Source organism: Ictalurus punctatus, chromosome 12, assembly GCF_001660625.3.
Source record: "Ictalurus punctatus breed USDA103 chromosome 12, Coco_2.0, whole genome shotgun sequence".
Classification (NCBI taxonomy): Eukaryota; Metazoa; Chordata; class Actinopteri; order Siluriformes; family Ictaluridae; genus Ictalurus; species Ictalurus punctatus.
In genome coordinates, this window is record NC_030427.2 from 14738710 (window position 1) to 14756762 (window position 18053).

General features: G+C 36.6%; 1 protein-coding gene across 3 annotated transcripts in view; it reads right to left on the bottom strand.

Moving 5' to 3' along the window:
• gpd2 (glycerol-3-phosphate dehydrogenase 2 (mitochondrial)) overlaps positions 1 to 17179 on the bottom strand; it is a 40223-nt gene extending 23044 nt beyond the window's left edge. For 2 of the 3 annotated variants that reach the window (XM_017482213.3, XM_017482212.3), the window contains exons 1-7: positions 17080 to 17179; positions 12696 to 12800; positions 9441 to 9449; positions 7296 to 7467; positions 5592 to 5716; positions 4455 to 4552; positions 1194 to 1357 (exon numbers count right to left, since the gene is read on the bottom strand). In XM_017482213.3, the coding sequence (XP_017337702.1) occupies positions 1194 to 1357; positions 4455 to 4552; positions 5592 to 5716; positions 7296 to 7467; positions 9441 to 9449; positions 12696 to 12794 (667 nt within the window). In that variant the 5' untranslated portion in view covers positions 12795 to 12800; positions 17080 to 17179. The remainder of the gene's footprint in view (positions 1 to 1193; positions 1358 to 4454; positions 4553 to 5591; positions 5717 to 7295; positions 7468 to 9440; positions 9450 to 12695; positions 12801 to 17079) is intronic. The other variant, XM_017482214.3, reaches the window with a different exon arrangement.
• Between the last annotated feature and the right edge of the window lie 874 nt (positions 17180 to 18053).

Below are 18053 nucleotides of genomic sequence, written 5' to 3' on the forward strand. Positions count from 1 at the left end.
TCCTCCAGCTGAGATTATTATTACGATGCAGAAGACCACAAAAGAAAAACAAATCCTTGCTGGTAAACTAAAAACGATCGATCGACCAATAAAAATAGCACAAATCGAAATTCTTCTCATTTCTGATTTCTGAAAATTCTTTCAAATCTATGTTGAATTTTAACTACTAAAAATAAAAATATTTACGTTCAGATAGTTACGTGTTTCACGTTACGTTTCATGCCACGGATTTAAAAAAATAATCCCAGCCATCCTGAAACTTTCCCTCCAACACAGTAAGTCCCAAAATGGCGTCCTATTCACTATACGTGCTCAGCGCGTGTATAACGGCGCATGTATAAACGGAGCTTTGGAATTTATTTGAGTGACTAACTCTTTAAGTGCCTGGTAAAATGTAATATTACTTTTAGTAAATATTTCCAGTTTTACGTAAGGAAGGAGTAAAACACAAACAAGACAAGAGTGTTGTATTCCTTTTATGTCACGTGGTAACGTGGTACAGTAACGTAGATATTTTCAAAACGTGTAACGTCTCTGTGTTCTCAGTATCGTAAAGAATTCTCAGAACAAACATCTTGTTCGAATAGCACAGTGGTAGAGTTTAGCTTGAGTAAAATACGTGGGTGCAGAATGCCTCATACGGAGCACTTATGGAATGAAATTTGTGCCAAAAGTATTGAACGTTACTTTTCAAGAAACGAACAAGAATATACAATGAGAAATCAGAAAAACACTCTGAAACTGAAAAAAACAACAACAATTGAACATGGTATTCGCTAATCATGGTTTATGCTTTATCAAGTTTACGTTCCACCGCTCTACTCTCATTGGCTAGTGAGATTTGGATCGACAGCTCCGTGACCAGGAAGTAAAGACCTCAGTATCGTGAATTTTGGAGAACGTTTTGGATGCGGTTCTCTGTATAGTTATATTGTTTGTACTTTGTAGTGGAAATTCACGGTCCTTGTGAATGAGCTGTTACTACAGAAATGATAACGTATTAGAACGACCGAAAATGAATAAACACCTTGTCTTCTGACCAATCAGAATCCAGAATTCGACAGCGCTGCTATTAATGATTCGCAATAATAATGGCGTATTTATGCATATATACGCCATGTTTATACAATATTCTAAAATTCAAACAACGAAGTTTGCAGGAAAAACAACAACAAAGCCTTCGATTTTCTCACCATCGTAGTAGACGATGGCGCCGACCAGCTTGTCCTTCTTCAGCATGGGGAAAAGCTCCAGGGCTTTGCTCTTGCTCAGGATGTAGCTGCTCTTCAGGCACTGAGTTCCAGCCACCAGGTCATACATCTTTATACCGGCCCAGTAATACGGCAGCTGCCACCACCTGCTCACACACATAACAGGGACTTTACGCAAAGACAGCGAATTTGACTCATAGGTTGACACACTCACCACAAGAATGAGGTATACTTTAGAGGACTTCTTCTCATGTGAGCTGTACTGGAATTACGGAAATTCGGCGCGTTGTTATAGGAAAATAATGACGCTTCATAGATGATGCTGTTCAGAGGAACTTGGTAAAAACATTTATATTTAAAGACGGCACTATACGATGCACTTTTTCTTTTCCGGCCCTGATACCTATACTGAAACCTTGAGTATGACTAGATACCGAGACCCAGCCGATATGATTCGGTCCAATTTAGATTTGTTAAAAGCCTTTATTTAAATAGCTATTTCGTAGTAGAAATCTGAAAATAAGATGGGGTAAGGGACTGCGCACGCCCACACGTTTCGGGCAGAAATGCTTTCTTCAATTCAATTCAATTCAATTATTATTTCCATAGCGCTTTTAACAATGGACATTGTCTCGAAGCACCTTTACAGAAGCATATAAACACTGGATAGAGATTTTAAGTGTGTGAATTTATCCCTGTTGAGCAAGCTGGTGGCGACGGTGGCGAGGAAAAACTCCCTAAGATGAAATGAGGAAGAAATCTTGAGAGGAACCAGACTCAGAAGGAAACCCGTCCTCATCTGGTAACATCGGATATGTGAAAGTAAAGGGAAGTTCATTATGGGTTTATATGAAGTCTGTTTTGATGAACTAGTCCACTGTTCACTAAAGGAGACTTGAGTGCAAAGTCTTCTTCAGGATGCAGCCCCCACAAACATAAAGCTGCCTCAAACGGGCAAATGAAATCGCCATTTAAACAAAGGCTTTTTAACAATCTAAACTGGAACTGTGTCTTGGATTACCTTTTTTTTGGATTACACCCCCCCCCCCCCCCCCCCCCCCCACCAAAGAGCACCTTCAAAACGAAATTCTGAGCATACTGTATTTTTTAAACTTCATTCTATGATTCAGCTTTCATTAAAAAAGCATTATAAAGTTTATTTTATTTAACTTCACAGTTAAAGTCTTTCACGCAAAAATCACTTCCATTGTAAATATAATTAAGTATAAATTACAAAGATAATAATCCATACTAATAAAATAAAATAAAACAAACAGACAAGTCAATTTCCAGTTCTAAAAATACATTCCTCTTCCAAATCCAATTCCAATCTTTGCCATTTGTAACAGGATCTGATTTTCCAATATGTAACATTTTTTCTGAAGATGTCAGACTCCACTCTTAATAACTCCACAAATATAAAGTCAATTTTGATATCATACTGAATTTCTGATAATTCACCACTTTTAAGACATGTTCAGCAATCTGAAACCTGCACATTAAACATTTCTGGACGCGTCAACCAAATTAGCAGCAGTCATCCACTCAGCCCTCCTCGGCATCGAGATCCAGGTAAAACTGTAAAAGTGCGCCAAGTTCTTCTCGTACTTGGTCTTTTTTTTTTAATGTCCGGTCCCATGAGACCTTGCAACACGCTTGCGACAGATTTTTGTGATGTCTGACAGAAATGTGATGTGATCATGAGGTCGTGGTGTTCCGTAAGCCCTCGACATCACTCACAGTCGTTTAAATATCAGAGCCGAGCCTAAATGCCAGGAGTAATTAGAGATGGCCATGGCGGCGAATTCGAGCTCGTGTCTGAACTCTGTGGGACTCGGGGTTAGAAGACAGAAAACACGAAGACTCTGAACGATTCCACACGCTGGAACATTCCTCAATATCTCAGCGTACGTTATAACACTTGTTATACAGTGTATGTACACTATGTTATGTACGCTATCATTATAGCAGCATGATATTGCTAAAAGCGTTCATAAAAATGTTATGCAACTCATTTTATCTGTAAAAAGCCTGTATTTCCTGTGGAAATATAGCATACACAACTCTGTTATTACTGTTTATGAATTTGTTATAACGTGTCATATGACGCTGATGCCGGCTGCAATAAGTGTTTAAAAATGTTTATGAATGTCATGTCAAGTGTTATGAAGTGCTTACATAGTCCTAATGTCAAAGGCTTTACTATGCAACAGTGTTAAACAGAAGATTATATTTCAATATGTCAATATTGTTTATATGTTGATGTTATCACCATCTTTCCAGTAAAACTCACCACCCTTATGGCTCTGACACTAGGATACAACGTCAGAGGTCATGAAATGCTAATGTATGTATGTCTATAAGTGTCATAACACACCCCTATGTCTACAAAATTCTAAATCACTTAACTCAGGTGTAATGTCATCGTCACATTAAGTTAAAGCAGTCTTTCTGACACTCAAGCCGGCTGCAGTAACTACTTAGAAAATGCTTAGGAAGGTTATGTCAAGTGTCACGAAGTGCTTACGTAGTGCTAATGTCAAAACCTTCACTATGTAACAATGTTAAACAGTAGGTTTTCTATAGATATATCAATGTTGTGCCCAATATTCACACCGCTATTATGACTCTGACACTGATATTCAAAGTCAGCTGTCATAATGTATATCAGTCTATAAAGTGTCATAACACAACCCTATCTCAACAAAATTCTAAATTCCTTGGCTAATGTCAACGTGACACCCAAATGAAGGCATCCAGTCTTTACAATGTTGGAATATGCCTTAATAAATGGTTGTGTAGGTGTACGTCAAGTGTTATGAGGCGCTTATGTAGTGCTAATGTGTATAACTATCAAAACCTTCACTATGTAACAGTGTTAAAAAGAATGTGCTTGTATATCATCGTTATGCCCAACTTTCACACCGCAGTCCTGAGGGGCTAATGAATGTCAGTCCAAGAATGTCATCAAAATTCAAAATTCCCTGACTGCCTTGGGTTTATGTCCAAATTAATTTTAAGAAAGCAGTCTTTTAATCTTTAAATGATGCAGATGTCTGCTGGAATATGCCTTTCTACAAGTTTTTGTACGTATATGTCAAGTGCTTATGTAGCCTTATGAACACTGTTCATAAGTAAAGTGCTACCTGAATTTCTGAGGTAATTATAAATCAATATGTGAAGTGTAAATACATTAAACAAAGCAATTGATACTGTAATTACTGTGGAAACGATGAGTCTTACTTGTAAACAGGGAGCATGATGGGTAGTGGAGCGGACAGGTGAGGAGCGATTTCCAGAAGGTTAGCACGCTCATGTAGTGCCTCTTTCACCATCATGTACTGAAAAAAAGAAAAAAGTACAGATAGGTAGGTGTTTGGAGTAGATTAAAGACTTACGTAAGAACCGGCATCATCATATGCACTGATTCGTTGTGAGCGCGTTGATTTCTCAGTCCCTCCGAGACTCCGTGGTTTTGGGATCGCAGAAATGAACGCAAAACTAAGCAAATGTTTGGAGGAGATTGCAATTTTTCAAAATTCCCACAGATTTTTCGCAGGTTTGAGCCAAGACGCGCCATGTGGCGTCATCATAGTACGCATTCGGTCAAAGCCCTCTTCGATTCCTGTGTGTCGAACATGAGTACAGCTAAAAGGTCTCATTTACCAATAAACATCACTGCGAAAGACTGTGCAAAAAAAAAAAAGCACAGCAAACCGCATCGCGAATTTTGAAAAATAGATGCAGCTAAATCAAGCGTTTTTGGCCCCAACAATCACAAAAAAAATATCCTGTACAGACTGATTCAGGACAGGGACTGACCAATACACAGGGTTTCATAAAGATTTCATAAAAATAAAATAAATCCAGAATTTTTCCCCCATAGTGAAAATTCTTATTAACATCAAAATCTGCATTGTATTTATATAAAACTGATTTTCATTTTCACAAAGGAATGGATCCTTCAGTTGTTTTGTTAAAGACATATATAAATCGATGACAGTCCGGTTTTAATAAAAGTGTCATTTAAATACTTTTTCATTACTTTCTATGGTTGATTAAGGACAAATCTGGCAACCTCGAAGAATTAAAACTGGAATTAACTGTAATACCTTCGTGAGATGAGTCTAAATATGGAGAACTTTTTATGTGTAAGTAATTTTTACTTTTGAACTTAAGTCCCTGAAGCTGAATATAGGGTTTAGATTTGAAACAAACTATTCTTTTCGCTTCTGAAACGTTTCGTTTCTTCAAGTACTGCTGACTTTCTTCATTTTTTCCCGGATAGATGCACGAAACGTCAAAGTCCTCGATCGTGCCTCATCACAATTGCTTTTTCTAACACACAGGTAAATGGAATAAAAACCTAAAGACCTTCACCTGTTCATAATCTAGCTTCATGATGGCCTTCTGCAGATAACGCACTCCTCCGTGGATCAGCTTGGTGCTCCTGCTGCTGGTGCCTGATGAGAAGTCGCTCCTCTCCACCAGGGCCGTCTTCAGATCTGAGCGAGGAAGAGGAGGAGGATGAGGAGGAGGAGGAGGAGGAAGCGGAGGAAGAGGAAGAGGGGGGGAAACAGATTAAGTGGCGCACTGGCATTTCCAGCTCCCACGGCTCCAAATATTTAGACTGCGCTCTGTGTCATTTTCATACGGATTTCCCTACTGTCTGTAATATGCATGAGGACGGAAAGATCAGAGCATGCATATTGCATTCGGCCGGCGTCAGCTCTATATTGCTTTCTGGAGAGGCCAGGGTGACAGTAAAGGGACATTTTTATTCATTATCACCCAAAAAAACAGGCAGGATGAAGCATGATGTTTTAGTAAAACGTTTAAACCACTATTCAAATATCAGGATGAAATGTAGATGAAGGTAAACGATGACTCAAACAAACCAAAAAAAAAAGTGCGTGACATTCGTGAAAATCCTGAAAATTAAAGTTAAATACCTCAAGTTTAAAGAGCAAAGCCATCATTACTAATACTGATATTAATAATCATTTTTTTTAAATAATATTTTCGAAAGGCTTTACTGTAGTATGAACACAAACTGTAAAATTCAAGCACCTTTTAATGAAAAATTATAGAAATTATAAATAGCAAGATCTATGTTGCATTTATTTACTATACACATTTTTATTTTTGCTTCCACAAAACAATTATCTTTGTATATTTTTTTTTGTTGCTTCCCTGCTTAAATAAAGGCAAAATAAAAAAATGCTTTAAAAATAAAATATCACTACATAACTCTGCGTGTATATCTATCTATCTATCTATCTATATATATATATATATATATATATATCTATCTATCTATATATATATATTTATATATTTATATATAAGCTTGGGCAAGCTTTCAGTACCGTTTTTTTGTTTGCTTAAAATAAAATCCACAAACTGAGTGTTACAAATATAAACTTCAGTCTGAAATTTTGCACAACTGTTTGTCCAATTATATAAGACTGAAAAGAAGCCAGTACACACAGACACACCAGAATATATATTATTCATTAAAGGCTGTAGTTTAATGAATGCTTTTTGTGCATCCATAAAAAAGGATGCATAAATACTTATATATATATATATATATATATATATATATATATATATATATATATATATAAGTTTATATTATATAATAGTATTTATGCATTACTTTTTATTAAGGTAGTGTTGACATAAACAGTAAACAAGAATGTTATTGTCTGTGACTCTGTAGCGGCGTCGCATTACGTGAGTATGATGTCATGCGCCGTCGACTAGTAAGTGGCTAGTACTTCATTTAAGACACAACTTTAGTATTTACTCTATGAAGCGTGTTTCCGGAACAGAAGTAACGTAATGTGTAAATCTCCCCCGTCATTGACAATGATTTTCATAATCGATTATTATCGATTTTATCGATTAGTTGCAGCTCTAAACTGAAGCTTTAACTTAATTCTTTTAGACAATTTAATAATACACATTTGAAATTATGATACTAAATTATAGCATTCTACAATTTTGAACCGTGCACACTGCTCGTGACTTGTTTGTGTCAATTTGACAAGATTTAAAAGATAATAAAGTTGCTCTCACTGCGCGTGACTGCGTCTAAAGCGCATCCTGATCCCGTAGCTCCACCCCCCACGACCAACACGTCGAATTCGGGCGTGTCCTGCAGCGCTGCGAGCTGTTCCTCACGTGTCGGCAACCTGTCCTCGAACGGCATCTTCAGCTTCCCTTCTGCCTCCATGTACGCCAGCCGAGCCTGATCACGTTCAAACACAACATCTCAGCAAATAAACATGAACTGGCTGAAATGTGGGAAATTAGGAGAATTAAAAGGTTGTTGCATGCAGCATTAATCATTTAATAATTTTCACTGTGATAAAACAAAGTGATGTAAAGTGAGGAAGTAAAAGTTAAACAGGTTAATGTTCAGGCTAGTTAGCATGTTAAGCTATCCACTCAGTGTGAAACTGAAAAAAAATACAGGATCTTAAAAATTATTTAAAATCCTAGCAAACCTCTGAAGAAAACTAAAATCTTCTAAAACAACTGCATTGGACACAGTTTACACCTGTATATGTCTATAAAATAGATCAAAATAAAACCTAATACTATTTTCACCCAATTAATTATTAATCATTGCCAATTCCCATCTGGCTAAAGATGAGTTAGCCTATTGCTACACAGCTTGCTAAAACTCTATGCTACTAGTTTGTAAATTATAATAATTAGCTTACTACTAGCTTGCTTGGCTACTGTTTTAGTCAACATAATAGTTAGCTTAGTGTTAGCTAGCTTGCTAGTGACTTTGGCTAGTAATGTATTCAATGTAACAATTAGCCTCGCCTAATCGTTTTGCTAATATAACTGTCAGGCTAATATCAACGAGCTTGTGAGCAAGCCTGGCTAATTCTCTGCCAATATTATAGTTAGCCCAAATCGTTAGCTAGCTTGCTAGCGACATTGGCTACTGATTTAGTCAATATAATAGTTAGCCTAATGTTATCTGTCTTGTTATTGACACTAGCTAATATTTTACTAAATATAATTGTTAGATAGTTTGCTAGAACATGACTCACTTACTTAAATAATTAGCTTAAGGTAAGCTAGCTTGCTCAAAATAAGGCTACACAATACTGTATAACAGATAGCTTAATATTATTAGCTAGCTTGGCTGCTGATTTATTGGTTAATTAGCTCGCTTATCTGAGCTTGCACAGGATAATAGCTGAATGTTAATAGCTAATGTTAACTCGCTTGCTTGTGCTTTTTTTTATTACAGGGCTTAGACTAACATTAGCTAGCTTGTTATATGCACGTCAAACAGCTGCTAAATGATGTGGATGTGGCACTAAGGATGTAGCAATTAGTTGTGTCATGTAAGCGTTTAAATGTTAGTAGTTTATTAATATATTTTTGCGTCTTTGAGCGTGAACATAGCTGAGCTGGGTGCAAATAGAAGTGATAGAAATAAAACACAAAATAATCCACCATTTTAAACCTCTGACTTTCCCAATCTCTCATACACACACACGCACATGCACACTCACACACACACACACTTGAGTAAGTTCTCAAAGTCCGTATTGTTAAGAAGATGAAGCGTGTTTGTCTCATGGTGTCCTCGGTAAAGAGACAAAGAAAACATCGAAAAAAATTCACTAAGACAAGACACTATGCGGGAAAGCGAGATATCGAGCAATATTTAGTCATTATGGAACGTTTTTTATTCATTTTGTCGTTAGCATTCGGTCTAAATGATTACATCAATCTATCCCCTTCGAAAGCCTGTGGGGTGCATTTGACTTGCAAATGACCAAATGAAGCCAGACATTTGCAATTTAGACCGTAACAGCATGTAAAAACAAGATTCAATAATTAGTGTCTGTTTCCAAGGACGGACATTTTATTTAAAACATCCACAGACAATTAATTGAAAGGCTGTCCTGCAATCACGCCTGCAAGTACACGGAGACAACGATGAATTTCATGCAAATACGCAATCGGCCACCGCCGAGCGACACTTAGCCAGATAGCCAGCTCGTGTGACAGTGCCCTTGCCATAGAGGAGACAAACACACTCACACACACACACACACACACACACACACACACATCAAATTAACATCACAATCTCAAAGATTAGTCTCTGACACATGCATGATTGCAGATTAATTTTTAAAAATCTGAATCTTTTTTTTTTCTGTTCTTTTCGTCTTTCCTTCAGCTTACCCATTTAGGCTGTGTTGTTGAGGGAATGCAGCAGGCAGATGGATGAATAAACAGATGGGGAAAAATAACATCAAGAGACAGAACAAAAGTTTGTGTTAATGAGAGTTCGTGAATGTGAACACAACGTGGTGTTTTTCACCCACATGTAAAGCTCAGTGATTACATCGAACATGTCGGTGGAGACATAGGGTAAGGGGTTAGGGTTAGGGGTCAGGGTTAGTCTAAACTAGATGTAACTGGATGATTAGTTTTGCAGGACCGGTGCAGATGAAATAGTCTTTAAAACTATATATAAAAAAAAAAAATTAAATATTTTTTAAATAATATTTTCAATATTAGTTGATTCCTATGTATCAAATTATTAAATCAATGAATATACAAATAAACTAATAAATAAAGCTAGTCATCCTGCATAAATAAAAATAGAGTTATTTATTATGTTAAATAAATAAAGAAATATGCTAGTCAGAGAAAGAAAGTAACCAAGAAACAAAGAAAGAAAAAGAAAGAAGTTATCATGATAAATAAATAAATCTAGTCATAGGAAGATAGATAGATAGATAGATAGATAGATAGATAGATAGATAGAAAGTAAAAGAAAGATGTCATGATAAATAAATAAATCTAGCCATAGAAAGAAAGTAAGAAAGAAAGAACAAAGGTTATGATAAATAAATAAATCTAGTCATAGAAAGAAAAAAAAAAGTTATCATGATCCATCCACCCATTTTCTATACTGCTTATCCTTCAGGGTCACAGGGAACCTGGAGCCTATCCCAGGAGGCATGGGGCACAAGGCAGGGTACACCCTGGACAGGGTACCAATCCATCACAGGGCACAACAGACACACTACAGACACTTTTGGACATGCCGATCAGCGCATGTCTTTGGACTGGTGGTGAAAACCCACGCAGCACAGTGAGAACATGCAAACTCCGCACACAAAGGGTTGTGGTGGGAATCAAACCCCCAACCCTGGAAGTGTAAGGCGAACGTGTTAACCACTAAGCCACTAACACTATATCATGAATTAAAGAAAGAAAAAAGAAAGGCAGTGGTCATGTTAAAAACAAACAAAGTAAATCTAGTTATCATGACAAATAAATAAGTAAAGCTAGTTGAAGCATTAAATAGACAAATTAAATTAAAAGAAATATTCAATATTAAAGACATACAAAAGCTAGTCATAGAAAGAAAGAAAGAAAGAAAAAAAGAAAGAAAGAAAGAAAGAAAGCTAGTTATCGTGTCAAATAAATAAATAAATACAGTTATATGTAAATAAATAAATAAATATTCTGTATTTGGTTAATCCTGTGATTATGATCTGGATATCAGACACTCTGTATGCAGTATGCAGAGCATCTGAGGCTAAGAAGTCAAGTCCTAAGACAAAATGCACAGTAAAGTGAATGTAGTATAAAAAGTGTATAAAAATGACAACTTATTTATTATTAACCAACAAAAAATACATTGAAACAAGTGTTTTGTTCACCAGGCTGACTGTGGCTTGTTGCATCTCCATCAGTGATCTTTATTTAAAACTGATGCACAGCTCCGCTTTTAAAGCGAGAGATTTTTCGAGTCACAAGTCAAATCTAAAGTTACTGAATACTTGACTGGAGTCCAAGCCACATGACTTGTACTGAAAATGCAGAAGACTGGTGCTGCATGAGTACTGAAAAGCAAATAATGACATAGCTTTAGTCTTACACTGAGGTTTGACTTTAAACAGCTGAACAGATGAACACAATGATCCTGGAGTAATGTAAATGTGAAAAAAGTAGCGCTGCCTCGCTGTTTTTTATTTTGTTTGTTGGGGTTTTTTTTTTTTTTTAAGAAAAAGTATTCGCACTTATACTTTTATTTCCTGTCAGGAACCATCGAACGCTGACGTGATGAGAACCACACTTGCCACAGTAGCACGCAGACACACTCTCCATACAACAGAGAAATGATTCAGCTACCTCAAACAACACGCAACACTTCTGTTTGTGAAATCTCACACTGTTCTTTCGTAAATCCACTCTGTCATTTAACCGCATGTTGACCGCATTATGCAGCTCCTTGGCAACCGAATGCTTGAGAGGGCGTAATTCTCTCATTCCCCGGAGTCTGAGCCGGAGCACCGAACACAGGAGAATAAAGGACAAAAACGGTTTGTGGCGGATTTGAATAGCTGATGAGAGAGTAAATCAGGACCCCCGTTGGTCTTCAAGAGTATGTGCGAGCCCTGTCCCCCCCACCCCCGTTTGTTTCCGAAGGCCTTGTTGATTATCTTAATCTACTTGACCTTAAGTTATTTAGCGCTGCATCCAGACAAGATGAGACCTTGCACCCCCTAGGGCTCTTGCCAGTCTAAACACAGGTACATTGTGATGAGCGCTGCGGTCCCTGGTGGCTTGAATGGGGATGAAATTGTTAATGATTTCATATTCAAGTGAGGAACAATTTGTTTGGTATTCTTTACGTACCGTGTTGCTTCGGCAAATACGAGCTGATGATAAGACAACGGCGTTAAGAGCGAGGTACAGAGAATAACAGACGCCTGTCTCGAATCACGAAGCATCTCTAAGGCGTTTCTTGGGTTTCCATTTATTTTCTGCTGTCTTGTAAGAACATAATTCATCATTATATCAGAAGGTCAGCAGCTCTGACTGGAGTTCATTATAATACCATAAAGTTTGCTTCTGGCAGACTTGACTAACTAAACTAACTAAATGTACCAAGTACCAAAAAAAATGTAAAACTGCTGTGCAATGCGAAGAATAAAAACACTCATGGCCGTGCTGCTATAAGTGTATACAAGTGTTATAACAGTAGGTCTGCATGATTATTGATTATTTTCCGATAACAGAACGACACAGAGTGTTAATAAATATATAATAATTAATGGCAGTGTTCAGTTTGTTTATAGTTACTTGACTTTGACTTGTAAGTGTGGAGGAATGTTATAGAAGGTGCACAAAAGCGACACATTCCTAGGTTAAGCTCAGACATGTAGTAAAACGAGTTGCCCAGAGATTCAGCTACTCCTCCTCCTGCTGCTCTCTCGCAAATGAAAAATGAAACAAAACCCCAGAGTCTGACCAACAAATTAAATTACATTCATCCTGGTGCACAAAATGTTTGACAGTACACAACAAAATGATGCACCTATTGGTGAATGTGACTCATTTTTGTCCAGGGAGCTTATTTTATAGCATATGTTACAATTTACAACTATAATTTATCATACCGCTATCATAAACACTTACCTGATTCCTCCTGTATTCCATGAATTGTGATAGGCCAAAGGCTGTAGCTATGGCTCCGCCCCCTATCAGGGTCCCTTTCACTGCTTTCCGAAACGCCATTAATCCCTGGATACAGGCAATAAAATAAAATGCTAGCGAATAAGGATTTCTTTTATTTATTTATTTATGTATTTTTATACACTTTTAAAACCTATAAAATAAAGTAAACATACAAGACATGTTAATAAGATTCACTTCATGTTAATTTTTGTGAAAACAATGAAACTGAAATCTTCAAAATCTAAAAATAAAAATGTCAAAAACAGAACAACAATAAATTTGGTGCATTATGAAAACTAAACAATATCTCCTGCAGTAATAATAACAGAGCACTATACAACCGGCAGGTATTTAGGCACAGAATAAAATAAATATAAATATAAATGAAAAGGCATTTAAGTGTTAATAAATAGAGAACACTGAATACAAAATTTAATGGAAAATGAAATGAGCTGTTGTTGGATGTAAAGCAATTATTCAGGGGATTTCCATACACTACAGCCTACACTGTGAAGAATAAAGATCAGATCAATTTTGATTAATCCCTCATCAGGAATTTACAAGAATTACAGTGGCATGATAGTAAGAATAGAAAAATAATTATAACAGGAAAATAGCAGTGTTTTAAAATAATAAGTATGAAAGGTAAATGAAAAGTAACAACATGTATACATGTAAGTGAGTGCACTTAATTTTGTCCTATCATCCTCCAAAGCTGGGATGCAGTATAGTATAGTATAGTATAGTACAGTATGATATAGCACAGAATAGGAGATAAAATAAGTTTAATAAAATATACTATAGTATGGTGAATAAAAAAGCTGGTGTATATATATATATATATATATATATATATATATATATATATATATATATATATATATAGTAGAGAGAATGCAACATTATAGCTATAGAATTATAGAATGCAACGATAATCTCCACTGGATTATTCATTGTTTGTTGTTCGTTTTTTGACTTCCCAGTCCACTCCAGGTGATTTATTCATTAACCACATCCCGTCCACACATATATTTACATTTAGATTTACACTGACAGCATCTAGCAGACACATTTTATACATTAATAGTTGTTTATTAGCTCATTTCACTGTGATTATTTATCCAGACTGACCAGCGTAGGAGCACTACTGATGTATTCTCAGTTCAGCAGTGACACTGACATGGTAGTGTGTGTAAGGCCAGGGTTCCATCTAACCGGGATGCCATCATCAAAAACTGACATCTATCAATGCTTCAGTACTAACACACACACACACACACACACACACACAAACACTGTGTTTTTTCTACTGTATTTGTAGTTACATTTAATGTTGTGGAACGTCACGTCTGAGAAACAAATTCACACTTAAGTTATAGCAGCTATAAACAGTCATTCCATCACCATCCTCTCTTTTTTTCTCCCTCTAATACTATACTTATACTATAACGTTATACTCATTATACTATAAATAATGAGTCTAATAGTCTAAGTGCAGGAACGCACACAATTAATGGTCATTATCGCAATAGAAAAACATTATCATTTGAAAATAATGAGTTTGAATCCCGACAATCCCACAGCTGTCCCTGGCCGGGAGTCCTAGAGAGCAAAAACTTGTCTGCCTCTCTAGATGGGAGGGGCAAACTTTCTCTCCGGCTGTCAATCACAGTTACACTAGAGTGTGTTACACTGCCTTGTGATGCAGCATGAGCAGCAGATCGGAAAGACACATTTGGTTGGTTATCGTGTCTGAGAAGAAGCGTGTGATAGCTTTCACCCGCTCCAATTAGTAGCTGTCATATGATAGGGCAGATCTGGCTGCTGGGGGGGAATTGGCCAAGACTAAATTAAGGAGAAAATGGAGGAAAATATCACTGATTGATTGATTAATACTAAGAATTGTATCAGCAAGTACCAAAAAAACCCCCGATATAATCCTACTCTGGCAGGGAAAATGGTACTGATGCATGCTTATGACAAAATGCAGTAATGAGAAACATCACTCTGTACTGAGGAAAAAACAATTAATGCTAATGATTAGTAGAGCTCCATTTGCATTGATGGACAAGTTTAAAAAAGTGGAAAAATGTCCAGAGCAACAGATGATCTACAGTCAGTAACTGTACACATATACTGTATATAGCAGCTCTGGGGATCTCCAAAAGGTTACATTTACCAAAAATAAACTACATATATACGTGTATATGTCTGTATATGTGTGTATATGTATGTATATGTGTGTATATGTATGTATATGTGTGTATATGTGTGTATATGCATGTATATGTGTCTATATGTGTGTATATGTCCTGCACTCCATTTCTCATCCAACCTCTTGTTTATATTTGTCTCTTTCACCAAAAGGTCTCCCTTCATATCTGCGAGTCAGTGGAGACACCGACGTGACCGTACGACAGAAATAGCAAACATTTGACTTTACAGCTGCCGCTTGTACATTCTCACACCATGCTGGAGGCACCTGCCGTGACTCTGAGCGTGTGCGTCTGTGTGTGTGTGTGTGTGTGTGTTATCATTTTTATAACCATTTGTTATCATGCATCCTACGCATGGCTGTAGCATGGTGAACCCAAACGGCATGTGTCTGTCTTTATCAGATGAGTAGTACTATTCCACATATATTAACAGTCTAAAGGTTTTGAACATGTCGAGTTGTTTAGGCTTTTTATTTATGTTTTATTACAGTTTACTGGAAAAAAAGGACTCAAGCATAACACTGAATATGCAAATTTTCTAACAGAACTCTACACGAGTGTTTTATTAAAGGCATTAAAGGTAAGCACACCTGTTTAGTGTAGCTGCTACAGATATTAGACAGTGTTAATATTAACTGTAACACAAAATGTGATTTTCTAACTTAGATTTTTTTTATTCTAGATTAATGGATCTCAATTTTTTGATTACAGGCAATCCTATAACTGTAAAAGAATTTCCCTTCAGCACAGATTTATTTTATAATCCATTTTTCAAATAATGTGGTTCATTATTTAAATGTATTCATTACTTATTGAAGTCATAGAGCTTTTTAGCTCACTGACAGAACTCATGACGTCCAATTTAGCATTATTTATCAGCCGACTTTCAACCCATTTATACTCAACTTAGTAAAAAATATTGATTAAAAGTAGCAGTTTTGTTTCACAGAACCCTGGAGATTGGCCATGCGACGATATCATATCAATATCATGATAAATTATGTCACAATACGCTTTTTTTTATTAATGTTTATTATGCAATTATTATTATTATTAAGGTTTGTTTTTTAAATGCACTATTATTTTACACACTAATATTTTGCTGACAGCTACATATCATGCGTCGTAGAAATGCCCTGAAATACGTATGCATGATATGATATTTTTGTCACATCGCTCAGCCCATAATCCATTCCTTAAAAGTTTTAAACAAGGCGTTTCACTTGCTGTGTGCTTCTGCGAGCAAAAATAACTCAATTGCAGGTTGCAAGCCTGTTTTATATCTAACTGAAAAGCAGCTTTGGCCTCCACGCCTACTGCTTCATAGACAAACCAATCCCACTTTGGTGAATTTGCATGAATTTCTGTTTGTCACCTTTTGTTAATGAGTCATAGACATGTTCAGAAAAAAGGGTGCTTTACCTTTCATTTTCACTTGTTGTGTTTGATATCTACGTTTCAAGGCGAAATATACAGTACATTAAAGGTAGAAAAGATAAGAGTACTATATTTACGGTACAGTTCAGTACCCTTTATCCTGAGAGTGCAGACTCGGCTGAACCTTTCCAGCCTATTACACATCAATTCCACAATTATTAAGACATCATTCATGATGTTAAACAAGACATTTAAGTTTATTCTGGCCATGGCAAATAAATAAATCAATATTTGCACCCCTTATCAAGACATTTAAGATTTTTCTGGGCATGTCAAAAAATATTGCCCCCAATTACTTAAAGGGTAAAGCATGCACAAGAGATAAACAGTGTGTATTTTAACCAGGGCTATTTTTGCACTTGTCTTACTGTAGATGCACTTGTTTATGAAAGGGAAACCTCTCATGGGAGATTAGTAAGTGCAAATCTCAGCATCAGGCATGTTCTTGGTAAGGATCAAGGCTTTGGGTTGCAATTCTCTCTTTGATTTTGAACAGAACAGCATTATGATGCAATACAGTTCATTACAAACTCATCATTATGTACTATAAGGCGTGACAGCAGCTCATAGGGATGGACAAAACGTGATAATGTAAACGCTGCCACTTCTATATCCTTCTCTCTCTCACTCTCATTCTCTTGGCTTTAAGATAAAGATGAACATAAGAACCAAAGAATACACGCTGTACTTACTATTAGACGAAATGCTGAAGCATAAAAGAAGCATAGACAGCTGAAGGCAACGGCACCGCTGCTTTCGGTCTTTCTTATCCAGGAAGTACTGCGCGATCACTTTGAGTTTGACAGGCACGAGAATGAACCAATCAGAACGCGATATCCTCAGTCTTGTCCAATCATGTTCAGGGAAGGGGAGGAGGCGTGTTCTTCTGACGCAGTAAAGAATGCAGGGTTGAGAAATGCAGAATTTTTTATGTTTATATAGAGATAAAACTGTTGCATAGGTTAGATGATGGGATGGCGTTGTTGGAGATAAGGGAATACAGACAAAGGAAATATAGTATTGGGGTGGGGGGTGGGGGGTATTGACATTGGTTTTAAAAAAGTATGTTATGAATATGTAGCAATTAATTAATTACTAATAAGTGCTCAGTAATTTGTACTTGTTTTCTGAAACTACTTAAGGCCACTTATACTTTAAGTGTGTCTTTCTTTTGTTACTTAAATAGGTAGTGTATTTTTTTTTTAAAAATAAAAGGAAATAAATAGTGGCCCATATAAAGACCCATTAATAAATAATAAATAAATAAATAAATAAATAAAGGTGGAAAAGTCTTTTTTGTATTGGCTTTTATTTCTAGGTCTTTTTAGTGTTTGTTTGAATTATAAGCACCTCTGGGATTGGGGATTCGATTCCTGACTCCGCCATGTGTGCATGGAACTTGCATGTTCTCCCTGTATTCCAGGGGTTTCCTCTGGGTATTCTGGTTTCCTCCCCCAGTCCAAAAACATCCACTGTAGGCTGATTGGCATCTCTAAATTGTCCATATTGTGTGAATGTGTGTGTGATTGTGCCCTGTGATGGGCTGGCCCTCTGTCCAGGGTGTCCCCAGCCTCGTTCCCCCGAGTCCCCTGAGAAAGGCTCCAGGCTCCCTGGGACTCTGTGTGGGATAAACTGTACAGAAAATGGATGGATGGATAAATAAAAA